Here is a 21752-nt window from a genome sequence, read left to right as displayed (position 1 = left end):
ATTACCAGTTACAGTAAACCTCCTGGAGAATTAAACTTAGCAATTACCAAAAAAAATGAATAATAAAAAAGAGATAATGAATTTGTTCTAGAATTTAAAATAACCCAAGACCTGCAACAATTTGCCTTCACATTGAAATTGTGAAAATACCATTATATCTCAAAAATAAGTAGATCTAAGTTTATTGACCAAAAAAAAAAAGTAGATCTAAGTTTAATTTCACAAATTGTTTGAGAAATGAATGAAAGAATTGGGCATGCTGTGTTTTTCCAGTGTCTGTCATAGTAAACAATAATAACACTTCTTTTAAGGTTAAGATCATCAAGATGGGCTTAAGTTCAAATGAGATCCTTTTACACCCTTCTGATAACATGAACAAACCAATAATGGATCACGGAATAACCTGAGGCGATTTAGCCGTCTTGAACTTATAGAAAGAGTCCCCAATGACTGAAACAAGGATATTATAACACTTGTATGATATCTCAGATTGCTTAACATCTCAGCTCGTCCTAAAGTTGATGAATCAGGTCTGAGATTGCCAGCAAAGAAGGGCTCAATAATCAGAACTACAGCTACTGTTGCACCAAGATACTTCAACAGGAAATCTTGAATCATGCCAAACCACCAATGGTCATGAAGAACACGCTTCATGTGCCTAACAAGAGTCTTGAACTTCTGTTGAATATGAGATTCTTCCCTATTCTCTCCTCCATAAAATGCTATGCTCTCTGCATGTGTCCTCAACCGTGAATGAAGTTGTCGATACTCACCTTCCAGTTGCTGCTCTTTGGACATAAGTTTTCCAAATGCAGGAGAGAAATTTCCAATCATAGCTCCTGCCCCTGTTACATAAGCCTGAACAGGAAAGAGAGCATGATACCAAACTAAAATGTCATATGGGTGCAATAAAAAATTACTAAATTATCAAAAAAAATTTATAATAATAAAAGAAAAAAAATGAACCCAGCATCCTAAAGTGAGAAAATGGATCTAAACATCTAAGCAATAAGAATTACTGGATTCATGGAGGAATAAGTACCAGTATCCAGAAAACATATTTTGAGCTTGCATAAGAACACAGACGCCAAGTATAGAGCAAGCCATCAGTAACTGCTATAAGATCCTCTTGTATGAGGTCACTCAACTCTGAACAGAACCTTGGTATATCACTTGCTATTCGCTGTTCAGGATTTGTAATTCGACCATCAACATGTGAAATTTTGTAGTACGCCATATTCTGAAATACAAAGACAAACTATAAGCTATTTATCAAGAACCAACCATAAAACATTTCAGACTATTTAACACAAAATTATGGATGGTGCCATATCTCAACTTATTTAGCAATGTCCTACAGAATTGAGAAATAAAAAGAAAATTAATAGACAAAACAACCCAGTTGTGGTCCATATCAAAGTGAGAGACCTTTTCATCCAGAAAACTCAGTGGATCTGGGAAAGAATCCTGTATAAAAAATTCAAATTAGGGGACAAAGTTTAGATAAATGGGGTGCAAATAATTGATGTTGGGAAAGAAAGCCCATGAAGAATTAACATGCACAGTGCTTAGAAAAAGATTGGGTGCTTTTCTTGCAAAGTGATGTTCAAATCAAGGAATTTTTTGTATCAATAACAAGATGAGTAGCGTTTTTTTGTATCAATATGCAACTAGCTTTTGTATATTCAGTTCCTTGGTCTTTCCTATACCATCCAGTACAGCATAGACCTCAGGACAAGCAGAAGAACAAGCAGGAACAGAATATCCCACCTCCATCCAGTTGTTCAGCAACATACCCGTAGAAACATCATCAAATAGGTCCAAAGGTTTTAACCAATGCACCACCCTAACTGTTATTACTTCAATAATACCTTCTTTATTTCTTTCACTTTCAGAAAATGTTCTAGAGTTCCTTTAATCCCATAGAGCCCAGCAAATAGCAGCCCTCACACACCTCCGCATAATCCTTCCCCTTTTCTTTGGCCACCTGAGGAAAGAAGAGCTAAACAAGCTTTGAATATCTTTGCAGCGGAATCCACCTGCAACTAAATAGAGAAAGATACTAGTCCCAAATACCAGCAGCAAAGGGGAAAGAAATTAATAAGTGGTAAGAGCTTTAACCATTAGACTTGCAAAGAACGCACCAATTTGGAGACAAGCACGAAAAAAGCCTTTTTCTTTGGAGTAAGTCACAAGTATTACATCTCTCCAAGAAGGCTTCCCAACAAAAAGCTCAAATCCTTGGAGGAATCAGCTCACCCAAAACCTCCATCAGCCCTACTTTTAGAGACCATTTCCCAATTCACCTTGTGATCCTTCCTCTCCTCCCCTAGTTCCCACAAGAAGTCCCTCATCAACTTTTCCAAAACGCTACTTATCTTAACCAGGATCCTAAAAACTAATAAGTAATACACTGGCAAGCTAGCCAATGTAGGTGATCCTGCCTACTATTCCTAATCAAGGTGATTCTGCCACCCAGAGATAAGTAATTCTTCTTCCAAAAGGCTAATTTCTTAGTGAACCTATAAATTACAAGGCACCAAAACCTACCTTTCCTCGGATTATCCCCTAGAGGCATCCCCAAATAATTCATAGGCCATTGAGACACCACACATCCCAAAGCTTCAGACCTCTCCATTATAGCTCTCTCCTCCATATTGATCCCCACCACAAAGCACTTCTCAAAATTCACCTTCATCTTTAACATTTTTTCAAACAATTGAATCACCAACTTCATATTTCTGGCCCACCTCACATCCTCCCCTTCACAAAATAGAATTGTATCATCAGCAAACTACAAGTGGGTGATAGGAATATTATCTTTTCCAACACTCCACCCCCTCACAAGACTTCTAGAATCTACTCTCTCAATTAACCTCCCCAAAACTTCTACAATCAAGGTAAAAAGGAAAGGAGAGAGGGGGTCCCCTTGTCTAACTCCCCTAATAACTAGGAAGTGATCCATTATAGTTCCATTCATCAAGATGGAATAATGTGAAGTCTCAATACAACCCAAAATCCATTTACACCATTTCTCCCCAAAGCCAAAACAATCCATCACGTGCATTAAAAAAGATCAACCATGTCATAAGCCTTTTATAAGTTCAACTTGCACATAATCCCTTTTTTTCTTGTTCTCCTCAGACTTCCACACACTCATTGGCAATTAAAATTTGATCCACAATTTGTTTGTTTCCCACAAATGCCCTTGATTCTATAATATTAAATCCAGAAGCACCTCTCTAAATCTTTTAGACATGACCTTAGCAATAATTTTATACAGACTATTAACCAAACTAATAGGCCTACAGACTCTTGGGTGACTTGCTCCAACTTTCTTTGGGACCAAAACAATAAAAGTTGAGTTCAGCCCCGGAATTATCGCCCCCTTCTAGAAAAATTCATTGAAAATTTTAATGATATCCTGCTTTAGTATCTCCCAACAGTCTTGGTAAAAAGCCAATAGTAAATCCATCCAGTCCTGGAGCTTTCAAGCCACTTCTTAGTCTCCTCAGACAATTTTGGCCAATCCAAACCTTCTATCCAGATTCTCTGGTTTAAGGGCCTTCTAAATATAGACTTAAAGTGCTCCACAAAGGCCCTAGAAATCTCATCTTGCCAAGTAATAGACACCCCATCATCCTCCAACTTAGAAATCAAACTTTTTATCCTCCAACAGCAATCATTTCACTTTTTGTTAGGTTTACCATTAGGCCTGATACTATCTCAAACCAGAACAGAAGATGTTTCAGGTTAATGATTTGGTCCTCTAAAGCACTGCAGAAAAAGAGTGTGACATCTGCATATTGCAGAATGGGAATTTTTGTGCCATTAGTTCTCACTTCAAAACCCTCCAACATCTCTAGCTCTGCATCCCTATCAACCATTTTACCAAGACCTTCCATTACTAATAGAAATAGCAGCGGTGACAAGGGATCCCCTTACCTCAAACCTCTCAAACAGTTCAAGTTACCTCTTGCTGAACCATTAATTAGGACAGAGAATCTCGGGGTAGTTATGCAGACTTTCATCCAACTTCTCCACTTAGAGCCAAAGTGCATTCTCATCAACAAATAATCCAAAAAGGCACAGTTGACATGGTCATAAGCCTTTCTGTATGTCTATTTTACAGACCAGCCCACTCCTCCCACTTCTTGAATCAATCAACTCATTGGCTATGAGAACAACATCGTGAATATGCTTGTTATTAACAAAGGCACCTTGATACTTAGAGATTAGTGTATCCATCACCTCTTAGTCTGGTACCCAGAATTTTGGCCAAAATTTTGTAAACACTGCTGATCAAACTGATTGGCCTAAAATCCTTCAGTTCAGCTCCTCCACTCTTCTTAGGAATTAAGGCTATAAAAGGTGCGCTCAAACTTCTTTCCAGAGAAGTGGACACGTGAAACTCCTCCAGCACCTTCATCAAGTCAGCTTTAATTAACTCCCAAAATTTATTAAAGAATAGCATCGTAAAACCATCCATACCCGGAAGGATTTCTCTAAGTCCGAGGCTTGCTGCTCTGTGAGAAAGCTGAACACCAAGCCATCCAGTTTTGGTCTTCGTTTGCAAGGTTCACTGAAAAGATCTTTGAAGAAACTAACAGATGAGTTTGCTATGTCTTTTTCTTGTTCCACAGTTTGCCCACCAACTTCCAGCTTCTTTACCTAGTTAACTCCTCTTCTTGCATTAGCTACTTTGTGAAAGAAAGCTGTGTTCTTATCACCAGCTTTCAGCCACGTAGGTCTTGATCTTTGTCTCCATTTTACTTCATTCTGGTACGTTAGAGAGTCAAAAACTTTCTTTACTGCACTCCTTTTTCTTTTTTCCTCCTCACCCAATACCTTTCCTTCTTCCTCTGCATCAATATCAGCTATTACTTTCAAACATTCTTTTGTTTTTTCCTCATCCAATCTTGCCCTTTCCTGCTGCCAGGATTTAAATTTTCTTTTCAGTCATTGCAGTTTTTTAAAAAATATATGGTTTGCTGAACCTGTGAAAGAAGCTTCAGCCCACCACTGCTGAACAATTGTTGCCAGCTCTTCTGATTCCAGCCGACATTGCTCCAGTCTGAAAGGTTGATGATTCTTTTTTAGCCCCCCTGTATCTAATAGGAGAGGAACATGATCAGAAACTGCTCTTGGTAAGGCTTCCTGACTATAATTGGGGAAAGCTTCTTCCCTTTCAGAAGAAATCAGAAACCTGTCCAATCTGACTAGAGAATATTCTTCCTGGTTATTAGTCCAAGTATACTTTGCTCCGGAAAGCGGTAAATTTATCAGACCCCATCTCTGAATGAACTCCAAAAAGTTTCATGCTCCTGCTACTTCTATGACAGCCTTTTTTGTCTTCTGGACATACAGTGGCATTGAAATCTCCCCCTAACACCTAAGGTCCTTCCCAAATCTCTCTGACACGATCTAATTCTTCCCACAATTCTTCCTTCAAACTAGAATCTACTGCCCACACACCCGTCACTGTAAACAGCATATTGTTTGCCTCCCAAACAAATTTCGCAGAAATAGAAAAAGCCCCAACTTGCTTATCTATCAACTTGAAAGAACTATAGTTCCAGATTAGTGCAACCCCTCCAGCAGTGTTAACTGCTGGGATTTCAATCCAATCACAAGGTTCAAAACCCCAAATACTTGTCACCACTTTGAAGGAGTTTAGTTTCCTGAAGAAAAGGAAAATCAGGTTTCCATTCCTTTAAAAAAACCCCAATTACTAATCTTCTTCTGCCTGAACCGAGGCCTCGGACATACCACAAAATTAATTTTAGTTTTTCCATATGCTAGTTTCTTGGAGATTTATTGCTTCTCTCGCACTTCCAGCACAGTCATTTAAACCCCAAGCAAGCTTCAGTAACTCTTTCGATTGTCTCCTATTTTTCTTCCCCTTTTCCATCAAAAATCTGTTTTCAATGACCACCAGTAAGGCTTTTGTTTCTTCTTCAAGCCCTTTGAAAGAGACCCCCAAAAACACCCCAAAATCGAGAAACTTATACATGACCCAATTGGAAATTTCATTATCATCTAAATACCTCAGATTTACCTGTTGTGGCTGTGTCCGCTGAGGTTTATTGTCTGGCAGAACTACTGCTAAAGGTTCTGGCACTGTCTGCAATTGGGCTTGCGCCAAGGGAGGAAAATCTTCCTTCTTGCCAAAGTCAGAAGTTACTGCAACGTATAATGTCAGCCCCCCTGCCTTTCTGTTCCCGTCGAAGAGCTTGTAACTGAAACTTCTAGGTGTCTTACCTTTTCCATATTAGCCGACAATGGTGCAGCTTCCTTGGGTGAACCCGGTGAAAGAGTTGCCACAGCTTCTACTTCCTTTCCTCCTAACCCACTCTCTTTTGGAGGCTGTGAACGAGCCCTTAATCCGTCTCTCGAGTGACCTGAGAGAGAAAACTCTTCCTCGACTTGATACTCTTCCTACCTCTCACTATCCCATTAGTCGTCTTCGCTCCAAATATCAAGGTAGCTTGATCGTTCTCCTCCGATTGAAGCTTCGAACACAGAAGAAGAGGAGGTCGAATCTTCAAACAGGGCTTTGCCATTGTCTTTGCCCTCTACCTGCTGATACTTGAAACTAGGGTGTTTATCCTTAACAGGGCTTTGGATGCGTAATGTGCCCGGATCCCTATGGGCTTGATGTGATTCTTTTCTCTTTTTAAGAAAGAAAGTCGGGGGCCTTTAAGGCCCACAAACAACTCTTTTGTTCGTTTTTTAAGGCAGCCCACCACCGTCTCAACTAATTTGTCCACTACTTCCACATCATCCAAGTCCAGCTAAGAGAAATTTGAAATTTGAAAAATCCCAACCTCTGCCTCCCTTTGTCAGATACAATTTCACCCTAGCCATTCAATTTCTTTTGAAATATACATTTCTGAATTCGTCTTCTACCTTTCCTCCTTTTGACTAGCTCCCATCCCCCTTCATCCTCACTTCTAGTGATCGAGGTTAACTCTTGCACGTCATCCTTTTGGTCATTAGAAGTAGCCCCCATGTCCCGCTCCTTCTTTGAAGCCTCCACCAAAGGTCTATCTAACGTCCTCTTCACTAGTCTAACCTACTAACAACTTTTGTATTAGGTCAAGACCTATTGGGACCGCTGCTTTGAAGTCTGATGGGGTTTTCATTTATTCTGCTTTTATCTCTAGTCAGATGGTCACTTCAAACATCTCCTTCCCAACTACCGCATTTACCGTCTGATGGGGTTTTCATTTTTAATCTGATGCATTCAAAAGACTCTCTATAAGCTCTAGAGTCATCTAATTCCAAAAAACCTCCGCAAAGATCTCCTATTTTTTGGACGACTTCAATACTCCACAATTATAGTGGCAATCCGAAGATCCTTACCCAAATGTAACCCCCAATGTCTTCCTCCTTCTGCCAAGTTCCGATAGACTCTATCCAAGGTTCTAAATGGAGCAGGGCTCCTTTACAGCACCTCGCACCAGTGTTAAGTATTTTCCGAGCATCTTCCTTTGAGGGCAGGAAGAACAGCCACTTTTCACCATCAAGGCACCTCACATCAACCCCCTACAGACACTTCCACACTTTGGATGTCCAGACTTGGACTTCGTCCACCTCAAAACCCTTTCAATCGAAGGTTCCTATCAAACAAGTTTGTAGGAAGCTCAATCTCTCCTTTACGCTCTTGTTGTCTACTTCCAAAAAGATAGAGTTGCGATTTGCCTTCACGCAAATTCCTCCACTTGTCATCCACTGAAGAAAGATCCGAAAATCCCCCTTGCCTCTACGTAAGCCTCAGCTTCCGAAAACCTCGAGACCTCTGAAAGTTGTTAGGACGTCTATGGGGTCTCCGGTTGCCATTGGTCAAAATTGTCTTCTATCATCGGTCGCAAGCACCGACGAAAGAGGGCGTTGGTTGTTGTTGATCGACGGCCATGTCGACAACCATGTCGAATGTGTAGTTGAAGCTTAACCCCACTAGAAGAAGTTTGGTTTAATTCATTTTGTTATCCTTAAAAAAGTATAATCAGAAATACTATCTTTGAAAACAGTATGTATAGACATCCAACTTTTCAAAACCTCTATTGCCAAGTTAATGACCTCGGCTTCAGAAGAAGATTTTTTTTTCAAAAATCCTATTGTTCCTTTCTGACCACACAGCCCACAGCATTGCCAAAGGGATGGAATTCCAGCATAACTTTCCTTTTTTAGATAGTCCCTAAATATGTCATTCCTCTAACAGAGCTCTAACTAAGGCTGGCATACACCACTTGTGCCTTCTTTTTCAAAAACCTAATTCTATCTAATTCCTCAGGATAAACTTCCCAGTGAAAGAGATTTGGAGTAAGCCTATTCCACCTAAGATTCAAGCTTTCTATTGGGAAATTTCCTTGGAAAGATAAATACTTGTGATATGTTGCAGAGAAGAATGGATGATTTTTGCCTAACTCCTCATACATGCTTTCTATGCAAGGCTGGTGGTGAAACCTTATCCAATTTATTAATCTCCTACTCTTTTGTGCATTGTACCCACAAGTCATTCCGTTCATTGTTTGGTTGCTAATGGGATCCCCCACAAGACATGGTTGGTATTTTCAATCCTAATTTCTTGAGGCAACAAAAGAAAAGAGGAAGGATACTGTGGAGAGCAGTAAAGGCAGCAGTGGTTTGGGTAGTATAGGAAGAGAGAAATGGGAGAATCTTCAATGGGAAAAGTAGATCAATGGAGGAGGTAATAGACAACATAAAGATAAAGGTTGCGCATTGGGTAAAAACGATAAAAAGCTTTCAGGTCTTCTCTATGAGTGAAATAATAAGAACTTGGATGGAGGTGGCACGTTCTTCTAGAAATGATAAGGATGGATTAGAAACCTCTAGAAGGTAACAAAGTAAAACTAACTTTGATGGAAGCTCGATGGGCAATCCGGGATTGGCAAGTATAGGAGGTGTCTTCAAAAACTCTTAAAGCAGGGTAATGGCCTTATATTCAAGGCCTATTACAAAACTCTTTGAAAGCTGAATCGATGGCATTGTTGGAAGGACTTCAACTAGCAAAGCTAATTATCTGATGGGCAAGATGTAACAGTCATATTTTCTGATCAAAAAAAAAGATGTAACAGTCATATTTTCTGATCAAAAAAAAAGATGTAACAGTCATATTTTCTGATCAATAAAAAAATATGTAACAGTCATATTTCTTGGAATCTTAGACTTTCTTTTAGGAAAGTGGGAGGTATTGTTAAGGACCTAAATGTTGAAGTCAACTGGGTGAGGAGTGCAAATGGCATAGCTGATTCCCTTGCTAAGCAAGGGGTCATGAGAGAAAGGGAAAAAAAGGTATCTAAAATATGTCTAGGAATATAGAGTTTCAGGCCTTGATGAGGGGCAAACTTTAGACTATCATTCATCTTATATGTTAAGATTCCCAAAACTCTGAATAATGAATACGGTGTGAATTATCAGGAGAAGAAAGACATTTTTCCTCCATTATCAAGTTGTTCACTTGTTTTTTTTTTCGACAAGTAAAATTCCATTCAAAAGAAAAAAAAGTCTGAGTAGGTTTTAAGACAACACCTAACAACAAAAACAAGTAGAAGACTAAACATCCTTAATCATTCATAATACAATTTTGCAATCCCACCACCTCCCATAAACTTCCCCCTAGGCCTCTCTCTTGACCTTTGAAAATTCAAGCAACATCAAAACCCAGTCAGCAACAGATTTGCCATCAGCCACGACCAACTTGTCCAGCTTCCATAACTTGTCTTCAAAACATCTTCAATTCCTTTCCTAGTATTCCAGCAAACGGAAAATCGAAGACAGCTCCAACTTATTCTGGCCATCTTACCTCCTCTAATTCCTGGCCATGAGGACTGCAGGTATGAACTTTCTCACCAAACTCCTTACTAACACCCTCCTTCCGTTTCTAAGACTCCCACCATTCCAGGATAACAGTCCCGTTTCAGTCTCAACCTCCACTATCCCTCCTATCTTTTTCTTCAAACAGCCCCTTCGCTCTTCTTCTACCAAATCATCTTCCCTCTCTTCTTCCACTCCACACCCCCTCCCCTAAGACTTTTTTTTCTTCTCTTCTGCTACTTTCAAACTGCTCAATTGCCCTTCTAACCACTCTCACCACTCCCAAAAAAAATAAATAAATAAACCAAGAGATTTACCCACCTCCACCTGTCTCTCCACTAGCTTCTCAATGTCCACCCTTTCTCCCCTAAACCTCTCATTTGAAACCTCCTCCCCCTCAAGGCCCTCAACTGCCTCAACCCCCCCTCCTTTACCCCATCCCCCAAGACCTCTTGCTCTCACACTTCCCCTTATCAGCCCCATCTTCATGATTTCCTTGATAATTTATTCTTCTTTTTTCTGCTGTAAACTCTTCTTTGCTATCCACAACTTTATTCCAAGTTAGTAAGCTTTCTTTTTCTTATGTTTCTCCTTTCACCCTTCTCTTCAGCTCTGATTCCCTCCTCCCTTATCTTATTGACTTCTTCCAATGTCTTTGAAGAGAACAAGGAATTCAAACTCAACTCAGCATTCAGACAGGGAATGATCTCTAATGATCTTGAACCAGTCACAAACTTTTTCGTTCTTCTTGCCGTCACTGTAAAGTTCACTAGACTAGCACTGCCTCTCTCCCTATCTTTAGTTTCTGCAGTCCTTGAGACTCTTCTCCCACTATCAATAACAGGTTTTGGACACTGGACCGCAGTCAGCAACACAATCTGGATCAAAGAGATGCCTTCCTGTTCTTGGTTAAAACTGTAGAGTTGAGCAACCACTTCCTCTTCAAGCACCAACTTTCTTTTCAGTTAACGGTCATCCGTGTGTAAGTTGGTCTCCTCATATTGATTTGCTTCACTGCGATCCAACAACGCAATCTTCCTTCCTCAAATCTCACAACCACGCAGAGACATCCATCCATTGAGCTCTCAGACCTGATTTTTACTTTCTGTCTCTCTCGCTTCTCCAACCGATCAGCCCCAACCTTTCTTTCCCAAAAATACCCCTTAACACCCACAACCACTTGTGTCAGTTTGCTTTTTTAAACTCCTTACTAATTTCTTGAAGTAGTGGTGCCCCACACCTAATTTCCTTTGTGTGAAAACCTCCTACCATTTGTATTTTATCTGCCCCCACTCTAATTTCACCCAACCCTTGATCTTCTATCTTCTTAAAACTCTCCTCCTCCACGTGGACATCTCCCACCCATCCACTTGAACTCATGATTTCCACACATCCAACTCTTACTTTCTCCCCTGCCACTTCATCCTTTTTCTTCTTCCTCTTCACCCACAACCCAACTCTTCAGCTCCCAATCTTCCTCTGTCTCCTCCAATACCCTGCTACCTGAGGCCTCTGCACCTCTGTCTCCTCCCTCCTCTCCCTTATCTCCTTCCTCTTCTACATTCTTCTGCTCTTCCATCAAACCCTCCTCCCCCGCTCTTAAGAACGTTCCGTCATCCCCTTCGAATATTACTCCCAGGCCATAGCTTTCACCTGCAAACTTAAGAACCACCTATATGTGATAAAACATAAAAGTGGCATCCTCAACCTCAATCAAGATTCTCGCCATGTCCAGTTTTTCCCAGGGCCTATTTTTGTCACCATACTTCAAGAATCTTCTGCACCAGTTGCCTATCTCTTCAAACGTTAGAATACTCCATGCGTGTAAAGGTATGCTGATCACCCCAATCCACACTGCCCATCTCCATCTACCTTCAGACACTTCTCCTGCCACCGGGAGCCACCAGTCAAGTTGCAGATCAAGGCACCTCTTTTTTGATCTCTCATATTCCATAACAGTACACACACCGCTGCCTGACTATTGTGGAACATGAAAAGCATCAGACCTCTGTTCAACTTCCTCACCCCCATAACCCTCTCTTCCCCATTCTAACCCCACCCAATCTTCAACTTTCTCTACCTACTCTGCCAGCCAGGCTATCATACACCACCCTCAGTCTTTCTTGCAACTTACCAACCACCCTAACGTCAACATTCACCTCACCTCCATTTGCAGTCCAAAGGATCCCATACCATGTATATGGAGCAGATGTTGCATAAATATTCCTGCCTTGTAAAGTTGCATTGTAAGGAACTAAAAGGAAAACATTTTGTTAGATCCTTATTTGTCTATGTATTGCTTGTGGAGTCTCAGGGAAAAAGAATCAAAAGAATATTCCTTGTTTCAAGTGGATGTATTCTGGAGATATATATGGATGTGGCTTGGCTTCCTTAAAAGAAAGAAATGGGACTGCAGGAAACTATGTACTGATATTTGAAACATTACCCTAGAAGGGAAGATCACTAATCCAGAATTTGAAGATGTGGAGAGATCTTTCAGATTGAACTTTCGGTCTATCTTTTGATATTGTCAATGGTGGTTTTCAACTTTCTTTCTTCATTGTCCATGTACTATGTTAGGATTTGAATATTTACCTCCACACTCTATCTACCCTGATCTCTTTCTTTCTCAAAGAAAATTTTCCTTATTTACCATCCAAAAAAACAGAATTTGATCACCACAAAATCCTAGAATGCACTTGATTTCTGCTGCAGCATCAGAACACTCACAAATATATTATTGTTTTCCCTGGTATCAATCTTATTGCATTAGGCTTGTTTTGCTATTTGAAATGGACAGTTTTTCAATAAAAGTACACACCACTTCACCAAAGGCCAACAAATCCCAGATACTTTATAAGAGAAACAGAAAAGACACTTTCAAATCTGCTCACTCAACCAATAAAACATTATAATCTCAGAAAAGGGGGGAAAGGACTGATGAAGTAAAACTGGACTAATCACAAAATGCTTTGGCAAATGCAATAAAAAAGGAAAATGGAAACAATAGTCATTCACCAAGGAAGTTAGCAAGAATAAAAATTCAAACCCAAAAGTACATGACATATGTAAATAAGTACCAAATAAAGTATAAGGAGTCACAACCACATAGCACAAACTCTAAATATTAAAGATTTAAAGAAACCAAGATACCGTGGTGACAGACACAAGTACCTCAAAATAATGGGAATGGATAAGCTCAGTCAATATTTTCCTGAACCGCAAACTTAATGTCCCTGTAATATACTTTGAGGTGGAAAACAGGGTCGACTGAAGGAGACATAGGAAAAGATTTTCAATTATCAGACGTAGAAAGGATGGGACACGTCTTAGAAAAGCAGCACGAAATAAGAAGCCTTGAACTTTTGCTAGCCTATTACTCAGTGCAGTCCGCAGTGCCTGAAAAATGAACAGTAATGTAAAGCCTAAAGTCAGCACCCTCCCATCCATATACAAAAAACAACTTTCATACATTTCAGACAAAAGTCATACCACTATAGCCACTAAAGCTAAAAGGTCCCTTGCACCAATTTGACCCATGTGAGAGAGAAGGATTGCAGCCAGAACTTGAAGTGATTTCAATCCTCCTTTCTTTTGCCTAGTTTTCTTTACAATACCATCATTGCCATCTGCTTTATTTGTTTTCTCTTTAAAATTAACAGGTCCAACATAAACATCTAAAGAATCAGGACTTGTAAATCTTCTCTGCAGTCGTAGTTGCAGGTACACAGCTGTTCCACCAGCAACTATGATGCCTGTAGTCAGTGCCAAGGCTCTCCTGTTTGGCAATAAGAAGATTATAAGAACTCTACAATGTGCAGAAAGAGTTGGGGAGTGTGTACTGTACTTTGTCTCAAAAAATATATATTATCCATAATTGGAAAAAAAGACATTTAAATGAAATAGAATTTACATTCATCTAATTCAACTGGTAGAAGTAAAATGGTACCAACTGAACAAAATACAATCACATGACATATTCATATATTATCATCATTATCATAATTTTTTATAACTTCTCCCAACTATACGGAGTCGGCCACATGAATACTGTTTTACCATTCCTTTCTATTCATATATCTAAAAGCTATTCACATGGACATGGTTATAAGTGTCAGAAATTAACGAAGGTATGAAGTATTAAAAAGCCTGAGAAATAGGATTCAGGGACTCAGCAGGCATACTCTAACTTTTAAGTTTTTCTTTGAATAATACGTGTTTTATTTAATATAAAAATAGAATACTTGGTAGAAAAGAAAACAAATTAAATGGAGAAGCATAAATCAATGCAAACAACACTAAACAACTACAACAAATGATTGATTATTTAAGTTATCAAGTATTTCAAATTCAAATTGCATGCTCGTATTTCATCTCAAGACATCAAGGTTCTTTAGTCAGATATTAAGGATTCAACAAAAAAAAAAAAGTCCCACAATTGTTGGGTCAATATAGTCTCCATGCATGCCCAACAAATGTAAGACACCCATTTTGAACTGATCATGTAACATAATCCAAAAGGACAAGAAAAACAAATAGATAGTCAGTTCTCATATAAACAAGTATAAAGAATGAAAATTAAAACTTAGATTCATAACCATGTAACAACAAGACAAAAATCCTGATTAGTAGTCCAAGCTGCAAGAATTCCAAGGTGCATAGTAAAGAAAGTTAAAATATGGAAAACAAAGGACATTGCAGAAAAATAGAAGACATAAATATAAGGTATAGAGTATAAAATGCTAAAAGATTGGTTCCTTTCAAATTACAGTGAGAAAACTCCACAAATAATTTTTGTCGGTTTGGCTGATTGAGTAGGATAAGATATGGGTTGTACTTTGTACTTTCACCAAGTTGAAAATACTAGAGAAAAGTAAAATAAAATTAATCATGGCCTAAGAAAAGTTATCTAATTTAAGTGACCCAAAATGAAATAGAAGTTTGTCTCCATTAAGCATTTAGATCAATCATTAGAAAGCAAGATGCAAGACAGCAGAATAAGTGGCACTTCTAAGGCATTCATATAGAAAATGAACATTTGGTAGATGGAAGACCTGGCAGTACCTCCTTGAAGCTAGAAGACTTTTTCCATGCTCAGTTAACTGTAATAACTGTAGAGATGGCATGGTGTAAAGATGCCTCTTCCTAAAAATGCAAATATCAGTAAATAATGAAACTCCTCCTGGTTGATCTTGGTAGGAAGAAACCTAAATTTTTGAAATGTAGAAGTGCAATAGCAGTTCTGCACAGTCCATCCTACAGCAGAGTGACAAGAATAAGAAATTATGAATGAAATGTTTCCATGCATGAAGTGGAGATCTCCAGAAGCCATAAGGCAAAATATAAAAGTCCTATTATAATGTACTTTGTATAGTATTACTATCCAAAAGTTAATCTCCAGATTTCTCAATTGAAAGAAAATAACCGAATAGCAGACAAGGCAATTCAAGGTAGATAACTGGTGCAGCATACTAACATACTTATTTGTGAACTACATTAAAAGACAAATACACTTTGCTGCTAATCATCACAAACCAATCAGATATTACCAAATACTAATCAGTGACCAAGAACTTTTCTTTCACTCCCCCCCCCCCTATAAGTGACAAGATCAAAATAGGTTTATTGATTAAGCACCAGAGAGACAGCCCATTAGGCTAACATACATGAAACACATTCAATTGGAGGTACAATTGCCCCAGGATGGACATTCTCAAATACGATGCATCCCCACCACCACACCAAAAGACCATCAATGAGGAAGTTTGCCAATCTTGGATTAGGCAAGTTGTCCATTCCAAAGGCCAAGAACCTACACTCAGTCTTGTCAGACACAAACCAGATGTAGAAACTTTAGTCACTGGGTCACAGGTTGAACAGTTCAACTGTTTGCTCAATTATCCAATTCACTCAAATAAAAAATGCAAAAAAAGTAAAAAAGAAAAATATATATATATAATGGTTCCAGATTATGCTTAAAATCTAATTTACATCAAAATAAGCACAAAAGAAATATTAGAGGCTACAACACCTATTGATAATGTATTATATTTCACCAAATCAACATTTTTAAGTGCAGGAGAGGAATGAAACAGAAGATACAATTTTGAAATTTGCAATAGCTTACAATATGGATATAGTAAACATACATACTTAAAAAGAAGGATGAACTTTAATAAGATTAAAAGTAGATCAAAAGTAAGTCAAATAAAACTTTGCCATAGTAGGAATGTAATGATTGCAAAGTTATTTCAGGGGAAGCTTAACCACACAACAGAGATTAGTGGCGGTAGATGTGTGCATTGGGAAATGGAAATGAGAAATAGAGAAGAAAATAGATGTCCAAGGGAAGAAAAATAGAGAAGAAAAACTAGCATATTTTCGAGACAGGATGACAGCAGAAGGAAAATGCAATTTAGATGGGAAGATTAATAGTATGTGGCTTGAAATGGCTAACTGCATAAATAAAGTAGCAAAGGACCTTTTAGGAGAATCAGTAGGGAAATGGCAAATGCTAAAGAAACTTGGCATGGAAAAAACGAGGTAGAAAGTATAACCAGATGAAAACAAACATGTTATAATGATTAGCAAAAGATTAAAAATAGTTAAAACTTAGAAAAATATAAAACAATAAGAAAAGAAAGTGAAAAAGAATGTAACTAAAGATGGAAAAGCTATTTTGAATGTAACTAAAGGCGGAGATTTAAACCATGTTAGATGTATTAAAGAGGAAAATCAAAGAGTCTTGGTAATAGATGAGAAAATCAAGTAGTAAAGATGGAAAAGCTATTTTGAAAGATAATTAATAAACATGTGGAGGGTGCTAACGGGGGAGAGATTAGTACTCTAATAGTGTTAAAATGTACCTTCATAAAATAAAAAATTGTGAAACTGAAGGAGGTGCTAAATAAGATGAAGAAGGGAAAAGTGTTAAGACCAAATGAGATTCCACTGGAAGTGTGTAAAGGTATGAAGAGGTAGGTTTATTATGACTAACTAAACTATTTAATAAGATCATGAATGAAACTGACTAATGTTATTGATGATTTAACTTAACATACTCCCTACCTACTTCATGTCCATGTTTCCTATGCCATCTAAAATTGCAAAGAAACTTGAGAAGATGCAGAGAGATTTTCTCTGGAGAGGGTGGGAAGAAGAGAAGATGCACCTTGTGAATTGGGATCAAGTTTGTCTTCCTAAGGGAGAGGGTGGTTTAGGTCTTAGAAGATTAAAGGTGGTTAATTCGGCTTTATTGAGTAAATGATGTTGGAGATTTGCCACTGAAAGATCTTCTTGGTGGAGGTCCCTAATTGCAACAAAATTTGGTGTGGATTGGGATAATTGGAAGCCTCAGGATCCATACCCAACATGGGGTTGTTTGGTTTTGAAAGGGATTCTAAAATCTCTTCCTGTGATGTATGAGGGAGTGAGGTTTAAGGTGGGAAGTGGGAATAGGCTAAAATTCTGGAAAGATCCCTGGTGCATGGACAGACCTTTAGCTGAGGCGTTTCACCTTCTATTCCAATGTACAGTTAATCAAGAAATATCAGTGGCAGAGTCTTATGTGATTTCTAACAACTCAGTGATCTGGAATCCTCAGTTCAGAAGAGAGTTATTTGATTGGGAAATAGAAGGTGTGATGCAGATTCTGCAGATTTTACATGAGCAGACGATAGACATTGCAGGTGAAGATGAATGGAGCGGGTCCTGGAGTAAGGGTGGCTGTTTCTCAGTCAAATCCCTTGCTTTGAAGCTTAGTAGTACAGGGGTTACTGAGTTCCCCTACCAGCAAGTATGGAAGTCTTGTGCTCCCTCGAAGTCTATATTCCTTGTTTGGACTATGGTGCTGAACAAATGTCTCTCAAGACTCAACCTGGACAGAAGGGGTATTCAGCTCCCTTCTCTGATGTGTGGGTTGTGTGGCTTATTGCCTGAGTCCACAGACCACCTGTGCTTACATTGTCCTATTTCTTCGAGAGCCTAGTACCATTTCATAGGTGCAGCTGGTCTTAATTGGATCATGCCAAATTCAATGAAAGACCTGATGCTTTGCTGGAATCTCCAAGGTTTGAAGAAAAAAGGAGGTTTAATTTGGAGAACTATTCCTGCGGCAGTAATGTGGGTAATTTGGACTGAAAGGAATAGAAGAATCTTCAGCAACAAAGCTAAGAGCACTGAGGAGATAGTGCAGCAGGCAGTCAGCAAGCTGATTTCATGGGTGTCTATTACACCTGATTTTAAAGAGCTGAATGTTCCTGAATTATTTAGGTCGATATCCATTTGGGATCTGTAGCATGTCCTGTAATCTGAGCAGCTGCTTGTGGCTTGCTCTTCTATTGTACTGAGTTCCTTCTGATTCAATAAATTTATTACTTTGCCTTTCAAAAAAAAATTAACTATACATACTCAAGAGGAGGTCCTATGGTGCTTGTTGTTTACTAATGATATTGTAGTGAAGGATTACATGCAAATTTGCTTTTTTTTATAAGTAAATTCAATTTCATTAAAAGACCAATAAATACATCAATACAAGCACGACATGAAGGAATGCAAGATGCAACTCTCAAATTGAAAAATAAATAAATAAAAACATTACAATGCCCAATATAACAGACCCTATTGATCCCTTGCTTAACTAGAGAATCATCCATCCCATTAGCCAACCTCCTCTCCCATCGTACCCTCACACTCATATTTCTAGTTAGCCACTTAAACATCTTAGCTTCATCCCTATACACCCATATAACAATCTCTGGCTTCCAATAGCCATCCCACCACTAGCTTGGAGTCTCCTTCAACAATCAATTTGGTCATGTTCAATTCCTTAACTATCTGCAGGCCTTGGATTACTGTAGAAAATTCAACCGTAGTCAAGTCCCTCACACCCACTGTTCCCAAAAACAGTACAATAATATGATCATCTTTATTTCTAAACACCCCTCCTATTCCTGAGGAGCCTAGATTAACAAGGATGCTCCCACCAAAGTTTAAGTTTAGTTTATGGACAAAACAATAAGAAGTAAACTAGAATATATGCAATGTAAGACACCAACACATGTTTAGGCTAAGGCACAAGGCACACCAGACACATGCCTTTTTAAAGGGGCTGCACCTAGGTCTAGGTGAGGCACAGGTCTTGGAATGTGTCTCGCCTCTGTGCACCTAGGTGTACCTAAGGCATGCCTCTTAAATTGTTGGGGTACATAAGGATAGGACACCAAGAGATAACTCAATGTGACCTTTTTCCAATGCCTTGGCTCCACAATTCATGACAAGGGAGAAATTGAGGAGGATCTCACCCGTAGAATTAGAGCATGATGGGCAAAATGGGAGGGATTCATCCAGAGTCCTATGCGATAGGTGAATAACATATATATTAAAAGGAGCATTCTATAAAACAATTGCAAGCAATGCAATGCTGTATGGAGCAAAGTGTTGGGAAACCAAGAAACATGTCCAAAAACATGTGTGGCAAAATGGATGTGCTGAGATGGATGAGTGGAAAAACTAGAAATGATAAGATCAAATATGAAGTTGTAAGGGTGTAGAGGATTGATTGGCACAGTGAGGATCTCTGCTAGAAGGATGGTAAAATGGCCACAAATGGGTGGTCGGAGAAAGTAGAGAAAGGGGATCTGAGGGGAGAAGCAGGAATATAGAGTTTCTCGAGGCAGGAACAGTTGTAACTTCTCAAGGTCTCATGAGAATGGTGTTTGTGTGTGTGTCCTCTACCTCTAGGAGGCCACCCTATTCATAGATTTTTCCTACAAGCCTTTCCTCTTTTAGTCCTTTTTTCCTTTTCTTCTAGAAGGTTGTTTTTAAAGGATTAGAGCCATAGTTTTCAAGGCACCAAGGCAAGGCTAGGCGACCATAGGGCGCCCAGGCGCCTAGGCGCCTAGCCCTCACCTAGGCGATGGAATTTAAAACTATAGCTTGCCGATGGATTTCTACCTCTTTTGAACTAGTTTTTTTGGTTTTATGTATTCTGCACTTACTTTTGTGCTTGTATTTCTTGCAGTGTTGCTTAAGTAGGCAAAACAATATATTAGAGTTGCAACTTACAAGTTAGAAGTTAGAACTTGAAAGAAGTGAAGGGGGCAGAGCCCCTATTTTAGATCAACAATACATAGGGAACAAATACTAAAATAAAAGAAGAAAAAGAAAAAGAAAAGTAGGGGACGGAGCCCCTGTTCTAGACCCAAAAAATCTGGTGAAAAAATATTAAAACAAGAGAAGAAATATGAAGAAAAAAAGAAGGGACGGAGCCCCTGCTTCAGAAACCAATGATGAGAACAAAAAAAAAAAAAAGCTGAAAAAATGGAAGAAATGAAGAACAAAAGAAGGGAGCGGAGCCCCTGTTCTAGACCCAGAAAAGCTGGTGAAAAAATACTAAAATAAAAGATGAATATGGAGAATAAAAGAAGGGGCGGAGCCCCAGTTCCGCCCCTGTTTCAGACACCAATAATGAGAAAAAAAAAGCTGAAAACATGCAGGAAATTTAAGAACAAAAGAAGGAGGCGGAGCCCCTGTTTTAGTCCAATAAAATGATTCAAAAAACTTGGAGAAAAGACACAAAAAGGAAGAGGAGAAAATGGGGTATAACCACTGTTTTAAACAAGGAAACAGATAACAAAACTAAGAAGAAGAAGAAAAAGAAAACTGATTAACTCACCTTGACTTTAGAGAACTGTGTGGGAACGATGGAGGCTGTTGTTCACTCATCTTCCTCAGTTCGATACTTCGATTCTATTGTCAATGTGAAACCCTCGAAGATTAATTTTGCTTTTATTTTCCTCAAAACAAAAGCATGATAACATGTATTAGGTTCTATTATAAAAACTAAAACAACCAATAAAATATTAATAGAAATCACTATATTCTATTTCAGGGATGAACCGAAAGAAGCGTAGCTCTTAGGCATTAAAATTGTAGTCAATATTAACACAACTCCATAAGGATAACACAAAATTTGGGCCAAACACAAACAACACTATGGACATAACAGCTCAATCCAAAAATTGTCAATTCACCCAGTGGAGTGTTCCCCAAAGATTTAAATCAAGTTTTCCTTCCTTTCTCATACAGCAGATTTTCAATGTAATTTTGGTAAGAGTAGCAAATATGACCCAACATCTCCGATAAATGTTACTAAAATAAGAAACGGCTGCTAAATTTATAAATCTTCAGAAATAGCTTAAAGAAAAAAAAAAACAAAAAAAAAGTGAAATCACCAGCCTCAATTAAATTTGAGAATTTAAGATCCCTATTGACAACCAACGGAATAACCTGAAAGGGATAGAGATAGAACCCTAGATAACTTCAGTACCTCTTCTTATCAATGACAGGGAAGAGAAAGAGGGCGTTATATCGAGACATGAGACCGTACCAGATGCCGACGGTCAGTGTTCTTCAACACCTACCACTTTAAATACGATAAATATCTGAAACACCTTACGCCGGTCCTGAGACTGAGAGCTCTTCAAATGTCTTCAACCCCGAAATACGGGAGATCGTCTGCGTTTGGAGTCGAAGTAGAATGCGTTTTAAACTCACTAAACTACTCGGGACCCGTGCAATGCATGGATTTGTTTACTAACTTTTATTACGAATTATTTGGTAGGCAAGCAAATCTCTTAAAATGCCTCTATGTTTCAGTACGATATTCTCAAATAGAAGCTTTCTGAAAACGTCGCGTCACTTAGTAACAAGCTGCCTTGTAGCGAGCTATCCCGTAGCAAGCTGCTTTGAAGCGAGCTCCTAAGGATACTTCGAGGTGATTTCTCCTGAGGTTGCCTTCGGGGCAGTTCTCCTGCCTAAGTATCGGAGTGAGCTGGTTATCCTAGCTCGCGAGTTGGGATAGACTTGTCTTGGAGTATTCCCTTTCAGTACACTAGAGTTCTCGAGCTCGC

At 38.8% G+C, this 21752-nt stretch overlaps 1 protein-coding gene across 13 annotated transcripts; it reads right to left on the bottom strand.

Annotated features, from left to right (window-relative positions):
* Positions 1-120: 120 nt before the first annotated feature.
* LOC104591053 (ABC transporter D family member 1-like) lies at positions 121-21494 on the bottom strand. Of its 13 annotated transcripts, none has more exons than XM_088903157.1 (8): positions 21170-21493; positions 20516-20636; positions 14905-15096; positions 13333-13618; positions 13015-13239; positions 1429-1467; positions 1043-1240; positions 121-858 (listed from the first exon to the last, which is right to left on the bottom strand). In XM_088903157.1, the coding sequence occupies exons 3-8, from the start codon at positions 14964-14966 to the stop codon at positions 322-324; spliced, it is 1347 nt and encodes a 448-aa protein (XP_088759283.1). In that variant the 5' UTR covers positions 14967-15096; positions 20516-20636; positions 21170-21493; the 3' UTR covers positions 121-321. The 13 variants fall into 13 exon arrangements, with proteins under 13 accessions (XP_088759283.1, XP_088759280.1, XP_088759285.1 ...); XM_088903154.1 differs by having other exon boundaries at positions 20516-20625; XM_088903159.1 differs by having other exon boundaries at positions 20516-20589.
* Between the last annotated feature and the right edge of the window lie 258 nt (positions 21495-21752).

The sequence above is a fragment of the Nelumbo nucifera genome, chromosome 4 (assembly GCF_055504915.1).
Source record: "Nelumbo nucifera cultivar China Antique chromosome 4, China Antique-T2T, whole genome shotgun sequence".
Taxonomy (NCBI): Eukaryota; Viridiplantae; Streptophyta; class Magnoliopsida; order Proteales; family Nelumbonaceae; genus Nelumbo; species Nelumbo nucifera.
Note: the sequence above shows the minus strand (reverse complement) of the source record. Positions and strands in the feature narration are given on the sequence as shown.